The following is an 18,975-nucleotide window of genomic DNA, read 5'->3' as shown; positions in this document are numbered from 1 at the left end:
GAAAGATGAAGATATATAGGAAAAAAGAAGTGTGAGCTCCTCTCTGTCTCTCTCCCTGCATCATCAATTCTTCCTCATTCATGTGTGCAAATATCTGTGAGGCTGTGAGAGTGAGTCACGCTGTGTTAATGGCATCAGGTAATCAGTGCACCATGCATCCACCTGGACGTATGAGTGACGTGTTGCTGTCAGGGTGACTAAAATACTGAGAAATGTAAAATAAAAATAGCACATTAATCTAAAGGATTGTTGAGCGGACAATCAGCAACATCGAAGATGTCACTAAACTCAATTAGATTTTGGACTAAAACAATAAAAAAGGAGGAATACGTACATGTTGAAGATAAAAAGCATAGACTAAGATATATTTTTATCCTTTCTGAGATCTTTGACCTGTAAACGAGCCCTGAAGCTACGTAGAGCAAACACCCATGTGTACATTTGTTTGTATTTTATAGTTTGACACAGTAGAAGAAGAGTCGATGTACAGTGTTCGTATCCAGAGCAGCACGCAGCATGGTAGAGCCGCCATTTTGGCTCTTCAAGACTTTGAGCCAAAATGGCCGCCACCGCCGCTGTTTGTTTCTCCTCCGTCTCGGAGTGAAAATAACTATAACAAAATGTACCAAACAAGCTTTAAAACGACATCACACCTACATTTTGTAGAACTTTTACACTTGTGCAGTTACTCTGTAAAAAGGCAAACATGTTTGTTGAAAATATTTCTAATAAACATAGAATTCTGCATCTGAGTTTATGTGTGTGTGCTTTTTATAACCAGTGATTTCACAGCAATCAGCAGTAAATAAACAAACCATAATTCCAGCAAGTTCATTTTGTCTTCTTTTAGGACACATCAAAGCAATCAGCAGACACCTCTGAGGAAGACTTGCAGTTGACAGTCAAAACATGTCAAGCAAATTTCCTGAAGAAAGTTGTCTGACTAAAAGAGAACCTAAACATTTTTAAACAAATACAAAAACTATGTTTAAAAAGCACTTCTAAAATGTGTTTAATTTAATACCAATAAACAAAATATATTTTTTAGATAATTTAGTATTTATTCTTTTTTTTTGTCTTTTTAAGATTTTTTGGGGGGTTTTGTGAGTTTTTATAATTGTTTTGTCTTTTTGTGTTATTTTGTGCACATTTATGAAGGAAAAACACATTTAAAGTAGACATAAAACACAATCCCGCGCAGTGTTTATATTTGGTTCCATCTGATTTGTATTTTTATTTATGCTTTTGTTGTGCTTTTCTCTACATTTTCCCTAATGTACTTTTATTTATTACTACAAGGATGTGTGTTGGTGTCTTGGCGACGTGTATGAAACTGTTTTTTTGAGCTCTTTTTGTGCATCGGAGCAGCCACAGCCGGCAGTCGGCTGCACAGTTTACACACGAGATGCTCTGCATGACACCAGAAAGAAAACAAACCTGTAGTGTAATATATGATCTTTTAATAGAGCTTATATTTAATTCTCAATAGACAAAAGAAAAAGCATTAATCTCCTGAATTTTAAAAACATTTTGATACCGTTTTTTTTAAATCAGACTTAGACTTTGGAAGAATTTATGTGCAGAAAAACCCATTAAATAATAATGAAAATATATAAAACTATATATACATTTTTTAAATAAAACACCAAATTATTTTTAAAAAAATGGATTGCAATAGTGAGAAAGCGCTTACAGCAGTCTGACATTTATTATCCTGGTCTAGACAAATTTTCAGGAGTGAGGACCACATCTCTATCAGTGAAAATAATATATAATTAAATACATAATTATTATATTTTATAGACATCCTTGGGTGAATTTTGATGGGTGTTTTAGTCTCCAAATGTCCTCCTTTTCAGATGATAATCCTATAATTACAGTAGCTTATGTGTTAGCTTCTCTAACACACATAAATAACAGTATTAATAAAAACTGTCACGTTGTCAGTTGAAAAAATAATTCTTTTTTTTTTTCTTTAATTACATACATCAGAGTGTGCAATGACTAAACATGAATAAAATATAAAATATGGAATAAGCTTGCAAACAAAAACAAAAACAACATGGCACAGTTTATACAATAATTGTTTTATTTTATTCTATAATTGATTCTATCTGATCTCCTACTAACTGTGTGGATTAAAGCTAAATTAGCAACAACATGACACATAATAAATGATTGTATGTTTGTTTGTATTCGTCATCAGAACTGAATGAAACCACTTCCGCGAGATTTCATTGGGCACTGTTTGAATAAATGCCACGTTTCAATGAACGCTTTGGTGTTACAAATGTACTGGTTACCGAGTTAACTCGTGACTCTTTCTTTCTGCGGATTGTCTCTATCAGGGTTTAAACTACGCGGTTTGCAGCAACATTTGTAAACAGTCTATAATTTATGAAGTGCGTTTTATGTTTAAACACGTTGATAATCACTTTGATACTGTAACAAGTTATAAAATAGTTTTTTTAACAAAATATTTACAGAATTTTTGACAATTAATTATTTAATAATAATAATAATGATAATAATTTATTTATTTATTTATAATAATAATAAATAAAAATTGAAAATTAACAAAGCTATAAACAGGATTTACAGATTTGCAGGTTAAACTAGTTTTTCTATAACACATTTTGAATTTATTTTTATCTTTATTTATTTTTAATTATACATTTTTTAAAATGTATTTACTTGGTTGTATCATGTCCCTGAAATAAAAACGAATGACAACGATAAATACGCAAAAATGTCGTTTTACAAGCAACTGAAAAGTTTGCCGAAGACACGTCACATCCTGTTACTAATAGCAACCAACAACGCAGCCGGAAGTGATCACCAGCTAACACGGGAAACCAGCAGATCTTCCACGTCAGTAGCAGCTCAGACAGACGCATTAGCACTTTTAGCACTTTTAGCCGGCAGGACAGAGTTCTCCAGGGACACAAAGGGAACAAACTTCTGTCACTGAGTGGTAAGAACGTCGTGTTTTATAAGCTTCATAACATCTAGCAGCCGGTTATGTTTCTTTAGCCTACAAGTTGTGCAGCTAACGAGTTGATTGTTCACCAGATTAGCCGGTGAGAAAAGAGAGAAACTGATGATGTTTGACTGTTTACTGTCAGATTAAAGTGTGTAAACACAAACAAACAGGCACACAGTGGGCTTTAATCACGTTTTCTCTGTTAATCCTACGGCAAACACACATTATTAGCCATTCACAGCAGTACGTGTGTGTGTTGGTGACGTGTGTGTGATACAGGTAAAGGATGATCCTACAGCTGTGTCAAATCTAAGGCCCGGGGGCCAAATCCGGCTCGTCAGAGCATCCATTGTGGCCCGAAAGAGAAAGTTAAAATGACAGAATAAACATGGTGTAAATTACCATCTACAAATACATACATTTTAATGAAACTACACAACATTTGCAGGAGCTTGCAACTGTCGATCTTAATTTGTGGAAGAACGCCTCATTGTTTTCCAAATCCTGCAATTTTTCATAAACAATGTCACGAGATTTCTCTAAAAATTACACACATTGGTCACAAAATCAAGGAATTTAGAAATAAAAATCCCATTTTGGATCGCTAGATGCCTTCAATAAATTAAGAATATTTATTATGAACAATTTGAGCCCATTTTTGCTCCTTTTCTGCACATTTTTTTCCACTTTCCAGACATGTTGAGCATTTATAAACCCTTTCCACCACTTTTCCACCTAATGTCACATATGTTGACCCATTATTGTCACTTTTAACCTCTTTTCACTATATTTCATGCTTTTTTTTTTTTTGCCAATTTAACCACATTCACGATTTTTCATGCCCATTATTTACCAGTTTCAAAATAATTGTTCCAATATTGACACTTTGAACCTTTTTGCCACCTTTTCTGTCTGTTTTTGTCCACTCTAATTTGTGACTTTTAACCAATTTCTGTGGTTTTTAAAATCCCATTTCACCACCTTTTTCACCATTTTTGGTCACTTTGAACCATTTTATTAGTGATTAAAACAAGGATTTCCATCTTTAAGATGACTATAATAATAATAATAATAATAATAAACGTTCCTGGATAGCAGTGGATATCATTCAGATGAATAAATAAATAAATGTGGTTATCACAGATTCATAGAACAATCATTTTGCTGACTTTATGGATGGACTCCAATCACTGGATGTTTTCTGAATTTTTGGACCAACAACAAGACAAATGTGATATTAGAGAAGCCAGGTTGTGATAATAAATGTACTTTATTCTTGTATTTCACAAGGAGAACATGGGCGCCGCACGTCTCTTAGCGCTGACACTGGCTACATCTGCCGCGCTGCTGTTAGCCTTTCATCCAGGCTCCGCCCATAGCCATTCCCATGGCGACCATCACCACGGTCACCACCACGGGGGAGGCGACCATCACCACGGTCACCACCACGGGGGAGGCGACCATCACCATGGTCACCACCACGGGGGTGGCGATGACCACTCGCACGGCTCACAGGTGAAGATGTTCCACGGAGCTAGCAAGTGGAGCGCAGAAGCTAACCTCGCAGAACAGGAGGAGGAGGAGCATCACGCACACGGTCATGGGCACGCACACGACCACGGACACGCACACGACCACGGACACGCACACGATCATGAGCATGGACACGACCACGGACATGCACATCACGAGGACATCATTTACGTGCACAAGGAGGGGAGCGAACACGGAGCAGAGCGAGTGAAGAGGGAGGCGGAGTCACAGAAGAGAGACACGTTGGAGCTCTGGACTCAGGTTAATATCATTTCAACTTTGTTCATAAGCTGTTGTTTCTATGGAAACATCTACAAAACACTGCGATTACATTGGTGTGGTAATGATAATAATACTTTTTATTTTTAAGCACTTTTCAAAAACTCAGACATTTAGCAGTAGGAACACACAACAATAAAGGTAACTACAGAAAATTGATGATATTACGGTTTAGAAAGGTTTTTGATGATGTGCAGAACAGAACAGATTATTATTGCAATAGTCAAGTTTGGGTGTGATGAACACATGGATACGGCTTTCAGTGGCAGAAAATAATGATTACTCTCTAACTTCAGCCACCAGAGCGTTTAAGGGAGAGTAAAGGTCACTTAGGAGAGCTCTTCTTCTCTGCTTCATTGTCTACAACGAAACCGTAGAGTTGGAACTGTCGCCCCCCTGAGGTCACTGTTTTTTTTTTCAGGTCAGAACTGTTTTTATCCTCTTTCATTAAACCAAATAGGTTTACATCGATCTTTAATTTTTCCTGATTATTTAGAGCAACAAAAATCAGCACAAATTGTCATTTTGACAAAAAAAAAGCAACTAAAACAATGGTATGTTTACAGGCAGTGGTGCCGTGTAATAAAAGTTAATAAAATGAATATGGTGCATAATGGGTTTTGTTAACCCTTTCAGACTTTTCCATATATAAATGTATGGTTAAAGCTCAATAGAAACACTCTTTACACAATTCCATGTGACAGGACGAGTTGTACCTGGTCACATGACCACTTCTCTCTGAGAAAACATGGCGCGGTACGTGTAAGAGGAGACTCAGATATTAGACTTAATCATGATCATTAGTGCCACAGTAGATGTGAAACAACAAGGATGAGATTTCACCAGAGTTATCAGGCTCCTCCCCCAAAACAACCATCAATGGAAACACCTTCAAAACGCAATTATTCTTTGTTGAAATTTTAGAAATATTACTTTTATTTTGCTAAAAACTGTAATGGAAACAGTTTAGGATTCAGTTTCTACTCTTCATTTTATTCTGCTGTAACACACGTGGCCACTAGAGGGCCAGAGAGACCAGTGAGCTGCAGCGTGGTGAGAAATGTAGCCAGGATATAACGTCCTGCTTAGCTTTGTTAACCTAAGCTGGGTGTGTGTGTATGTGTGTGTGTGTGTGTGTGTGTGTGTGTGTGTGCGTGTGTGCTGACTCATTTAAAAGGCTTTTATTGGTTCACTTTCAATGATCGCTAAGTATGACAGGATTGCTGTAATTGCTGCCCTGAAGTGGTGATACAATTATTGCGTGCTGTGTTCAAAGTGACTCATAATGTATTTTCCTGTGCGTTCCTCTGCGATGATTGGTCAGCCTGACACATGTTGATACCTTTCACAGGCCATCGGCGCCACGTTGCTCATCAGCGCGGCTCCTTTCCTCATCCTCTTCCTCATCCCCGTCCAGTCCAACAGCGACCAGCACCAGAACCTGCTGAAGGTGCTGCTGAGCTTCGCCTCAGGTGGCCTACTGGGAGACGCCTTCCTGCACCTCATCCCTCATGCACTGGGTGGGCTTCACTTTCACACACCAACAGCTATACTTTCATTCTCACCATTATCTCCATTTTTAAAGCCTGTTGTTTGAATGCATCCTGACAGTTTTCAATACGTCAGTTATAACGGTTGATATGCAGCTCTTTATTTACACGTGAAAAAGGTGATGTTTAAGCTCTGAAATGGACAAAACATCACAAAGTGGCTTAATTTTTTAGATTGTTGGATCCAGGGACTCTTTAAAGGGGACCCCCACATCATAATCCTCACGTCAATTAAAACCTATTATCAGGAAAATGACATTTCTGCACACATTACATTTTTATGCACCAGTCCTGTGTCTATAGGTGAGAGTTAGAACCATGTGGTCTTCACCCAACCAATCAGCAGAGATTACTTTACACCAGTAGTTCTTAATCTTTTCAACCCCAAAATAAAGGTCCCAGAGAGCGGGGACCCCCACTGTAGCTGAAGGTGGCCTTATAGACAGGACCATCTATAAGGGGGAATAAAGGAGAGATTTTTGGGGTCCATCCATAAAGTCAGTAAAATGATGGTCCATTGTTCTATGAATCTGTGATAACCACATTTATTTATTCATCTGAATAATATCCACTGTTATCCAGGAACGTTTATTATTATTATTATAGTCATCTTAAAGATGGAAATCCTGGTTTTAATCACTAATAAAATGGTTCAAAATGACCAAAAATAGTGGAAAAGGTGGTGAAATGGGATTTTAAAAACCACAGAAATTGGTTAACCGTTAAAAATTAGAGTGGATAAAAACAGACAGAAAAAGTGGTGAAAATGGTTCAAAGTGTCAATATTGGAACAATTAGTTTAAACTGGTAAATAATGGGAATGACGAATCATGAATGTGGTTAAATTGCAAAAAAAAGCATAAAATATGGTGAAAAGAGGTTAAAAGTGACAATAATGGGTCAACGTGTGTGACATTAGGTGAAAAGTGGTAGAAAGGGTTTATAAGTGCTGAACATGTCTGGAAAGTGGAGAAAATGTGCAGAAAAGTAGCAAAAATATGGCAAGAAAAAGTGATGGAAATACATTAAAATATGGAAAGTTTGCTGTCGTTGCAGAAAAACTCTAAAAATAAGCAACAATGGGCTAAAAATTTTCAGAAAATATTCTTAGTTCACAGAACACATTGTGACGTTTGACCTTCTGTCCGTCACAGAGCCCCACCCTCATCACTCAGACGGAGATCACGGACACTCTCACGCCTCTGAGGAGTCACATGATCACGGCCACTCTCATGGTACGCACACATTCTTTTTTTCCCTAATAACTCCCATGATGCTTGGAGTGACTGGCGTTCTCTCCTAGGAGCGGCCCACGGTCACATGATGTCGGTGGGTCTCTGGGTTCTCGGGGGCATCATCGCATTCCTGGTTGTGGAGAAATTTGTCCGTCTTCTGAAGGGAGGACACGGACACGGACATTCCCACGGTACCGTTCACCTGTTTGTTCCCCCGCTGTTTGACACAATGACCATGTGTCCATGAGAGGTTTTCAACTGGTGGGTCGGGGACCTGTTTTCAGTTCCGGATTTGATTGTGAGGAATAACTACTACTTAGCTTAGCATATTCTGGTTTCTTTTATTCAGGAAGTTTACTTTGATCTGAGGAGATCAAAGTAAACCTCCGGAAGAAAAGTTGTCTGAATAAATGAAACCTAACATATTATTCACAAAGATGACAAAATGAACTTGCTGGAATTACTTAAGTTAGCATCAAACTTCTAATAATAGATCATGGATTCTTTTACTTTGAGTTTTTTTGATGAAAAATATTGAAAGAATGAATTTTCTCAGGAAATCAAATACAAACATTACTTTAAACATCCACAGTGGGAAATTACGTTGGTAACAAACAATCGCTCTTAAAGCTCCTGAATTCTTTATTGTTAGAGATTAAATCAAAAGAAATAAAAACAATTGGTTAATCTGTGTTTGATGATTTCAGCTGCTCCCAAAGTGAAGGACAGCGACGGAGAGGAGGAAACGGAAAAGAAGAAAAAGGAAAAAGTACCAAAGAAGGAGACAAAGAGCTCAGGTACGACTTTGCAAACCCTTCATTTCTGTGAGCTCGATTAATCAGGTCTGAATCATAAAACATCTGTCACATAGACAGATTCATAGAAGTAATCCCAGCTAGTGCTGTAATCTGTTATCCTTTCATTTATTCAGACAACTGTTCTTCAGGAAATTTACTTTGATCTCCTGACATGTTTCGATTGTCAATTGCTGATTGCTCTGATGTTTCCTCGACTTCCGCGTAATATTTTTTTACAATATGTGTACATACTGTATTATTCAAAAAAAATAAAAAATAAACTTGCTGGAATAATTATGAGGAAGTCAAGGAAACATCAAAGCGATCAGCAGATGCCTTTGAAGAAGACTGGCAGTCGACAGTCAAAATACGTCAGGAGATCAAAGTACATTTCCTGAAGCACAGTCATCTGAATAAAATAAACCTTGAAATAGGATTCATAGAAGAGTTTTTTCCTTCATTCTCACTGGGATTTCTTTAGTTTTTTTACACTTTTTGTTCTATTTTGTTCACGTTATTCCTCGTCTACACAACTCCTACATCCCACAATACAATGCGTAAAATGTCACCAAACTCAGCTTTAACGGTGGAGATGAAAGCAAACTTTCAAACTTTTTTTTGGGTCGATTTTTGATTTATTGCAGTGCCTGCGGCGCTCGCTTAAGCCGTCTGTAAGTGAAGCACGCTGACATTGTGCTGAGTCATGCTTAAGGCACGCTGGCACTTTTAACTGTACATAGCTTTAATGTATCTCTTATCTTTTTGATTATTGTACGTTGTGACCTACTTAAACAATGATCAGCTTCTTGACGCTCTGCTGCCACTGCCAGTCTTCTTCAGGGGCGTCTGCTGATTGCTTTGATGTTTCCTTGACTTCTGCATAATACCTCTAGCATGTTCTTTTTGAACAATATGTACACATATTGTTCAAAAATAATTATACGGAAGTCAAGGAAACATCAAAGCGATCAGCAGACGCCTCTGAAGAAGACTGACAGTCGAAACACGTCAGGAGATCAAAGTAAATTTCCTGAAGCACAGTCGTCTGAAGAAAACAAAGCTTAACATAGGATTCATAGAAGAGTTTGTCCTTTATTCTGACTGGGATTTTTTTAGTTTTTTGACTCTATTTTTGTTCTAGTTTTTTCCCGTTTTTCCTCGTCTATAATTCCAACATCCCACAATGCAATGCGCAAAATGTCACCAAACAGAGCTTTTATGGTGGAGATGAAAGCAAACTTTCAACCTTTTTATTAATTAATTTTTTTATTTTTGATTTATCGACCAATGAGGCCCTGCCTTTATTATCGATTTATCTGAAATGTATATAAACGCTTGTTTCCAACCGCTTCAAAACATTAATAAATGGAAACACCAGAATATAGGCAACTTAAACAAACCTATAAATGCAGTTAAAAAATGACTCTAAATATGACGATGAATTTAGGTCATTGTTAAATGTAGATTAGTTTCAGCTAATGCGGCGCCTGCGGCGTCACTAAAGCTGTCTGTAAGTGAAGCCTTCTGGCAGCACGCCAAGCCATGCTTCAGTCACGCTCCCACTTTGACCTGATGTGTGAAAGCTGTACATAGCTGTAATTCATTTCTTTGTCTTATTGTTTTTGAACATTGTGACCTACTTTAACAATTCTCAGCTTCTTGGCGTTCTGCTGTTGGTATTTCTGTGGATTCCGCTGTCTAACAGTTTCTCTCTCTGTCTCTGACTCACGCAGACATCAAGGTGTCGGGTTACCTGAACCTGGCTGCAGACTTCACTCACAACTTCACCGACGGCCTGGCCATCGGCGCCTCCTTCCTGGTGGGCCCGGCCGTCGGCGCCGTCACCACGCTCACCATCTTGCTCCACGAGGTGCCGCACGAGATCGGAGACTTCGCCATCCTCGTTCAGTCCGGCTGCACCAAGAGGAAGGTGAGCACCAACTTTATCCCAACTTTCTCACGTACAGGACGGGCTCACGAGATTCATACAATATTTTATAGGAAAAAAGAAACATTATTTTAAAACATAATACATTTTTAAATTAAAATATTTGATGTAGAACTGTTAAACTGACAGAATAAGACTTTTCCTTTTTAATGCAGTGGTTCACAAACGTTTTTGGACGGTGACCCTGTTCTGATATCAAGAATTACTGGCGACCCCAAAGACATTTTAATTTTTAGAATTAGTTTTTGATCATGCATGCGCAAAAAAACAAAAAAAGGAGTTAGAAATAAACTCGAGTTAAAGGTCCAGTATTCTGCTATTTTTTTCACCCATCTTCATTTGTTATAAGAACCCAAACAACAGTAGTTGAGGTTTATTTTCCCAAACTCGCCTGTTTTCCAGAGTTTTAGCCTCCGAAAGGTCACTTTAATGATGCTCCTAAAAACAGGCTGTTTTTGGGGCCTTCATGCATATGCGAGAGTGGGCGTGTCGATAGACATTTTGTTTTGCTATCCACACACTCTTGTTCTTGTTTTCATCCAAAAAACTGCACATTACAGTAAAACACATGGCTATTTAAGCGGCTATTGTGATTGTGAGTCAGACAAACGCTGCTTCAGGTGTGTGTTTATCACAGCAGCAGCGGAGTCAGGATTGAATGAAAATCCTCATTGGGTAGCTGACTGTGTCTGCGTTCTGTGATAGGCCCCGCCCCTACACACATTCAGATGTGTTGCTGCTGTGTTCCCCTCTGCTCACACACAGAACACCTCTCTTCACTCAGGTTTGCGGGTCTTTTCCGTTAACGTTTAGGGTTTCTACAGCTTCAGGTTTGTTTTTACTTTGGTTTATACTTCTTATTAACCAGTAGAGTTCTGGTAAACGTGGGTTTGCTCAGACGTGGTTCTTGGCAGAGCGCGTTGTCTGCCTGTCGGTGATTTCTTTTCTTTTTCACTGAGTGTCTGACACTTTCTTGCTGTATTTCATAAAATAAATAAAGGTAGTAATGGTATGAATAATATTAACCTTCACACACACTTTCCCTCTCTCTGACTCTGCTGGTCGTCTGAGTTTTTCTTATTTCTTTATGTAAACCATCAGCTAGCTCTAACCTGTTTTTTTGACTTCACACACTGTCTGACACTGTCTTGTTGTGTTTCATAGAAAAATAAAGGTAGCAGTGGTGTAATTAGTATTACAAATTAAACCACACACACACACACACACCTGGTGTGGAAATAATAAAAAAAAAACCTAAAAAAATGACACGGATCATTAAAAAAAAATCAAGGAAAATAAATAAAGTTATGTTGAGTATGAAAACTGTTGTTCATCACATTTTACTTCATAATTGCAACCGCATGTGTTGTATTCATTGTTGCAAATTAAAACTTGTTCTGTAAATAGTTTGATTCTTATTATGATCAAAACCATTGATCTGAAGCTCAATGCTTAGTTTTATATCTGATAGTTTTCTAATCAGAAATAAAACAATTTCTGATCAACACATATCAATTGCATGCTTAGAATTACATACCGTTAAAGCCCCGCCCCCATTTCAAGACAACCCAACCCACACCTGGGTTAAATTCCGCCCACTTTCAGGTTAGGCCCCGCCCACTCTGAGTACAGCTACAGATACAGATAATGCTGTACTCGCTCATTCTTAGTTAATGTTTACATACATGTTGAGTTTCCAGTTACATTTATATAGACACAGGTTCATATAACATAAGTTAAGAGAGATATTTATGATACTAGGGAACCCAAATGACAATTATTGGCCGAAACTGAAAATGAGAAAACTAAAACTGCAACATTATGCCATTTATTAGTACCGTTACATTTATGGCTCTGGATGTTACTAACACTGTAACGTGCACGCTCTGCCGTGGAGCCACACCTCCCCGACGTGAGGAGTTTATACTGTGAAGGTGTGGCTTTTACAAAACCTAGACTTTATTTATCGGTGATGTCACTACTGTGATCAGCAAAATCAACAGTCGTTCACAAATAGCTCCTCCTCCTCCTGAAATTCCTTTTTCTTCGTCTTTCTGACACGATGGATCGTGGAATCCCATTGGTCAGCAGCTGGTTTAGTAGAAAAACATTCATGGTAAAAATGTGGGCGTGTCGAGGGAGCGGGACAGGAAGTGAGTTCAGCTGTGCGACTTTCTCTGTGGGCAAAAGAATAATCAATAAATTAAATTAAATAATTAAAAAAGAAGAAAACAACCTTCTCTGTGGGCAAAAAAATTATAAAAAAACGAAAATGAATTTATTAAAAAGTTAAAGAAAAAATGTGCTTCTCTGTGGGCAAAAAATAAATAGACAAAATTAAAACAAATAAATAGATAAATATATACCCTTTAAAAAAGAAAAAAAATACCTGTGGGCAAAAATAATGATTAAAAAGAAGCAAAAAATAATTACAAAATAATATAAAAAAAAGAACATTTGTAAAACAATAAATTCTCTGTGGGCTGTGATTTATGAACAGCTCTGCACGGTTTGATTAATCTGAATATTTTTTGGTGTTGCACACTTTTAGTTTGACTTCTACACAATGTTTCATAAATGTTGATAAAACATTTTAAGGTTTTTAAGTATTGGCTACTTTTCTCATTTGTTCCCTCAGTGTCTGAGCTGCACAACCTGTGTGTGTTTGTGTCCATGAGGAGACAAACATTGTGATGAAATGTTTTACAGTGTTTTTACAGTTGTTGATCATCTCTCCTCTAAGGCCATGTGTCTGCAGCTGCTGACGGCTCTGGGGGCCCTGGCCGGCACCGCCTGCTCCCTGTTCGCTGAGGGCGTGGGTGCCGCAGCCACCGCCTGGATCCTCCCCTTCACGGCCGGGGGCTTCGTCTACATCGCCACGGTGACGGTGCTCCCAGAGTTGTTGGCGGGGCGCTCCAGCCTGGGCCAATCACTGATGGAGATCCTGGCGCTGCTGTTTGGCGTGGGCATGATGGTTCTGATCGCTGAGTACGAGTGAGGATCCTCACCCCCAGAGGACGGACGGACGGACGGACGCGGGTGACCAAAGGTGAAAAGGTCAGAGGGGCGGAGCTTTTCACCCTGAGATTGAGATGACTAAATGTGTTTTATTATGGGAGCAACACCACGGATCATTTGTTACGCTGTCGTCCACGTTTGAAAGACTGAGCGTCTGCGATTCAGGAAGTGATGAAGATGTGGTGGAAACGTTGGTCGTGTTCTTCCACCTGACTGCCTGCTTCCTGTGTGTGTGTGTGTGTGTGTGTGTGTGTGTGTGTGTGTGTGTGTGTGTGTGTGTGTGTGTGTGTGTGTGTGTGTGTGTGTGTGTGTGTGTGTGTGTGTGTGTGTGTGTGTGTGTGTGTGTGTGTGTGTGTGTGTGTGTGTACGTGTGTGTACGTGTGCGTGTGCGTGTGTGTGTTCCTCCAGGTGTTTTCAGTGATGAACCTGTTTGTCAAACTGAAGATGCTCAGTGCCAGTTTTCGTACATAGAACACAATAAATGGAAATGTTTAAAACACAATGTGAGGCATTTAAGCTTTTTTTTACGCCACGGGGTGTTAAACATATTTTAGTTGAAGGGACAAATACGGACCAGTTTGATCTCAGGTGGGCAGGAAAACGGGAAGTGTCGCTATAAATACATACAGTATATGCAAAGCAATGAGAAGTTACAGACAACTTTACATTTCCCTGAGTTTGTGATTAATTTTTTATTCAATTTGGGAAACATTTTGTGGAATAATTTTAATAAAATTGCAGGATTTTGGAAAAAATAATTAATTTTCAACAATTTGTGATTTAAAATGACTGCCGTCATGTGATGAAAGCGTGTGAATATTGTGGATATTCATTGAATGTGTGTATTTTTATAACTGAATTACTAATGTTTCATGTTTTCTGGCATTTTAGATCCTGCGGGCCAAATTTGATGCTCTAAAGGGTCAGGATTTGGTCCCCGGGCCTTGAGTTTGACACTTGTATGTGTTTCTTTTCTTGCCAGTGTTTGTTTGACCTCAGTGGGCGGGGCCTCTAAACCAGGAATATAATAACAATAACTATTAAACCCCAAAACCGCCTTTTTCTGCTGAAAACAAAGATATTTGTGATGAAGTCGTGTTGATTAAATCTGGTCCAACTCACAACATTTTAGTCAAACTATTTTAATTTGTCGTATTTAGTTATAAAATGTCTAAATGAAACCTGGCTATTGCTGTTGAACTTTGCTATTGGCTGAGAACGAAATCCTGTGATGTCAGCGGACCATCATGTGTCACTGTTGGCTCCGCCCCCTCCTATAAGAACCTGTGGACTCTACAATCAGTGGTGAGTATGTTGGACTGAGAGAATAGTGGATAGAAGTCGCTAGTTAGCGTAGCATAGCTTGTTCTTTGCAGATTTTATAGTATAGAGTGGGCGTGTCTTAGCTACTGGTCTCCTATAATGTCTAGTAATTAATTAAAAAAAATTACGTCTTTGTAATTTTTTAGATTATTATTTTTCAAATTAAAACACAATTACATAATGTCAAACTGTATTCAATACTTTCACTTCTTCAAATAAAAATCTAGTTAAAAAAATTACTGTAGAAAAATGTAATAATTAAATATAATAAATAGAATTAAAATTATTTTTTCTTTTGTAGTTTTTTGAAATTTTTCTTTTTCAAATTAAAACATCATCACACAATGTCAAACAACTGTATTCTATATTTTCACTTCCTCAGATAAAAACGTAATTAAAAAAATACATTAGAAAAATGCAATAGCTAATTAAATATTAATAAAATGTCCTTTCTTTCTTTCATACATAAAATGACAAGTTAATCATTTTCTATTTCGTTACACAACTCTGGGATCAATATGCACTCAGTGAAAGCCAACTTACTGTATATTATTAGAATATATCATCAGTGTACTGTACATGGTGATGGATTAACGATCACAACAAATTAGCATTATGTTACATTCACCAACATGTCAGACTTGAAGTGATGTCACTAAATAAAAGTAAGAGCTTTTCATGACATGATTGTTAGTGATATTATGTAATTTTGAAACAACAAAGGCGTCAATGCAGAGAAATTAATCGTGTAGCTTTTACTGTAACTACTAGTTCCAGGTCCGGTGTATTACTGTAATTTTTTAGGTTTTGTTAAGCATTGATTTTATTGGTGATGATGGGAAAGTTTGACAAGTGTTGGTGATTTTCAGTTTGTCTTTTCTCACATCACAACTTTTTTTTTCATATCAGGATTAAAATGATGGTGAATTATAACCCGAGATTCCTGCATTTCAGTCTAAATCTGTGTCTGATTTGCATTTAAGCCTCAACATAAACTAGATCAAAGACACATTAATGACGTTGGACTGTTGTTTTTGTCTTCTTTGTAGATAACATGTTATGGTTTCATTTTTTCAGAAAAATTACTTTGATCTTACTTTCTTCAAAGGCATCTGCTGATCGCTTTGATAGTTCCTTTTTTTTTTTTTTTTTTTTTTAACAATAGGTTTTATTTATTCAGGCACATTTTTTTCAGGAGATTTACTGAAATAAGACAAAACATGTGAGGAGATCAAAGTACATTTCCTGAAAAAAAAAAAAAGTTGAATAAATGAAACCATAACATGTTATTCAAAAAAAACTTTTTTTAACAGCTTCCTCATAGTTTGAGTGTGTGCATACATTATTTTGGACTTATTTGATGATGCAAAACATTTATTTTAAATTTTATTTTGAACGCAGGTTAGACCGGACATGAGGGGGAGGGGCATCTCTGTGCTGTGAACACATGCCTTCAAAGTCTGTGTACTACAGAGTACAGTATGTACACCTCTATGTACATCCAACCTTCAAACACATACTCATTTGGCCATAACTGACAACTCTACTTAAGCTCCTCCCACCATATGAATACATACTTCCTATGGGCACTGTACTCGTAATAATTAAGATGATGATATGGATATAATAGTGACAGTAATAATAGTAATGGTTATAATCATAATAGCAATAACAAAATTATTTAATAAGAATCCAGTAACTATAATACAATAATAAAAACAATATTAAATAATAATTAATATTATAAGGTAATATAATAATGTAATGTATTAATAATAATATAGCAACTATGATATAAAATATTAATAATAAAAGATAATATGAGAATATAATGATAATTATAAGAATAACGTTGATACAGTAGTAGTACAAATATATAATAATTGTCAAATGCAATGCATAGCCTTAAGCAACATTGTCAATAAAAATCAGAGCACACAGGGGCGGGTCTAGGAAATCTTGGTTGGGGGGCCACGGCAGGGGCACAGACTCAGATTAACGTGGCACACGAAATTTAAAATAATAAAAAAACACTTATTAATATCACAGTTAATAACACTGTTTACCCTACATTATATAATTATTAGCAACATGGGCATTTCACTTATATGTTGAAGCAACAAAACATGTTAAAGATTTAAAGAGAAAAAATGCATGTGATATGTAGTTAATGCAATAAAATAGTTTATCATGTGTGTGTGGATCAAATGTCACCGACTTATATAGTAAATAAGTGTTTTATAAAACAAGAAAACACAAAGCTTTATACATGTTCAAAGTTCAAACTATTGCCATGACAACAGTTTGAAAAGTGAAGAAATAGGAAAGTGTCCTAACCTGATGTGTGAGTTACACCACTGAAAAAATACAGAGTCACAAAGGAGCAAAATATATATTTAACCTGTTGTGTACATTCCCCAATTTTTGTTTTCGGACTGACTTTAAATGTTAAATAAATAAAATAATGAATATGAAATGGTTTATAACCCTTTTTGTTTGCATTTAGTATGAAAATGATACGTACTGTATATCCTCAACAGGTTTAACCCTCTGGAGTCCAGGATTTATGATTACTTTTTTATCTCACCATAAAAACAGTTTAACTTGCCTTGTTTGGTATCATTTCTTTTTTCAGTGCAACTTCAGCTTTATGGATTTATAGTAATTGATCATTTTGACATACTGTATAAAGATAATGGACTTAAAATTACATCAAAATACCAAATTCAACTAGAAAAAAAAAGGTCTTTTTACTGTGAAAATCACAAATATGTTTAACGAACTGATTTGATGAATGGAAATGCAAATACAAAGTGTAGTTATCAATAACATATGTACAAGTTTACCAAAAAAAAAATCAAGTTATATGCAACGAATTACATAAAAAAGCATGAAATGCCTCGGGCGTTTTTCACAAATCATCTAAAACGACTGCTTACAAAACATCACAATCAGATGCTACAGATTATTTGTGCCACTAAAACAAACACATCCTGTCCACAGGGGGACACGTCACAGGGTGTGGCCTATCACACCCTGTGGTGTGGTCCACCTGGAGGCGGAGCTTGTACTTCAGTCAGCCTTTAGAGGCTTTTTAACCATCATCTGTGTCTCTGAACCAGTGGATGATGATGCACATTGTTCTGACCATAGACATTATATACATATATAATGTCTATGGACCATAGACATTAGACACAGGTCCTTTGGACTATGGGAGTGTCTTTATTTGAACCTTTCTCAGGGGGCGGAGCCTCTGAGATACAGTCTTTCACATGTTCCCTGTCCTCAAAAATGATGAGAATGCAGTGCACCGTGCGTGTGCGTTAAATGGCTCTCAGTGATCCTCCGCTCTGAGTGAAGAAGTCGGCTCCATTAGTGACTCTTTACACTCGTGCTTTCCTCTCAATTCTCTATTTCTTATACATGCTTCACTCTTTGAAAATAACCTTTTTTATTAGACTTGTACAGTATAATTAACACCTGTGATAATCCTTCCTGATTAATCATGGAGGAATGTGTTTCTCCACACCTGTGAAAGTGTGCTGTGGTATCTGCTGCAGATATTTACTTACAATCTGCTTTAAACGTTGCTTTATTGAACAACAGTGTGTAAAATGTTGACAGAAAATGGTTAAACGGAGTCAATAACGATGAGAAGTGGAATGAGGGACATTTCTGAAACTAGAAAACGTCTCCTTATTTTTTAAGTTTTTTTTTCAGTCTGTGCAGCGTCTGTTTCATATTTCTCCTGAACGCAGGCGTTTCTATGGTGTTATGGAGATTGCCCCGCCCAGGGAGTAATTTGTGCCACTGCACTCAGCGTTTGTCATTAAAGAAGCGCTTCCTCAGCAACCAAACGTCATCAGTTGCCATCGAATTTTGATTGGTTGATGTTGTGTAATTTTCCACCAATAGGAAACAGAATTTTGCTTTGCGAAGGAAAAAGTCTTTACTGTTTGTTTTTATACTGAACGCAACAAAAATGAAGTGCAGCATTTTTTTAATCTATCATAACTATTGTTTTACTTGGTCTATCAAGATCATTTAAAAACTGGTATATAGTTTTGAGTCTTCACTTTTAACACAAGTTTAAATGGTCACTGTGAGGCTGCATCTGGCCGCTGTGCTGTCTTAAATTGGTCATGTGATCAGGACACATCGGCACGTCCGTCGACTGCAAAGGCTTAATGGGTGAAATTTTTATTTTGATTTCATTTGGGTTCCTTTTGATCTATCTATCTATCTATCTATCTACTGTATCTATCTATCTATCTATCTATCTATCTATCTATCTATCTATCTATCT

General features: G+C 37.1%; 1 protein-coding gene across 1 annotated transcript; it reads left to right on the top strand.

Moving 5' to 3' along the window:
- Positions 1-2,839: 2,839 nt before the first annotated feature.
- LOC114471788 (zinc transporter Slc39a7-like) lies at positions 2,840-13,431 on the top strand. The gene is made up of 8 exons (XM_028460705.1): positions 2,840-2,974; positions 4,274-4,777; positions 6,147-6,315; positions 7,500-7,580; positions 7,649-7,771; positions 8,288-8,377; positions 10,111-10,307; positions 13,069-13,431. The coding sequence occupies exons 2-8, from the start codon at positions 4,280-4,282 to the stop codon at positions 13,321-13,323; spliced, it is 1,413 nt and encodes a 470-aa protein (XP_028316506.1). The 5' UTR covers positions 2,840-2,974; positions 4,274-4,279; the 3' UTR covers positions 13,324-13,431.
- The last annotated feature ends 5,544 nt before the right edge of the window (positions 13,432-18,975 follow it).

This window comes from Gouania willdenowi, chromosome 11 (assembly GCF_900634775.1).
Source record: "Gouania willdenowi chromosome 11, fGouWil2.1, whole genome shotgun sequence".
NCBI lineage: Eukaryota > Metazoa > Chordata > Actinopteri > Blenniiformes > Gobiesocidae > Gouania > Gouania willdenowi.
This window is presented reverse-complemented; position numbering and strand designations above follow the sequence as displayed.

Excerpts from the sequence above, each read along its gene's own strand:
- LOC114471788 (XM_028460705.1), top strand. The coding sequence starts at position 4,280 with ATGGGCGCCGCACGTCTCTTAGCGCTGACACTGGCTACATCTGCCGCG. Across the intron at positions 6,316-7,499 it reads CCTCATCCCTCATGCACTGG|AGCCCCACCCTCATCACTCA; the intron begins GTGGGCTTCACT and ends TGTCCGTCACAG. Across the intron at positions 7,581-7,648 it reads TGATCACGGCCACTCTCATG|GAGCGGCCCACGGTCACATG; the intron begins GTACGCACACAT and ends GTTCTCTCCTAG.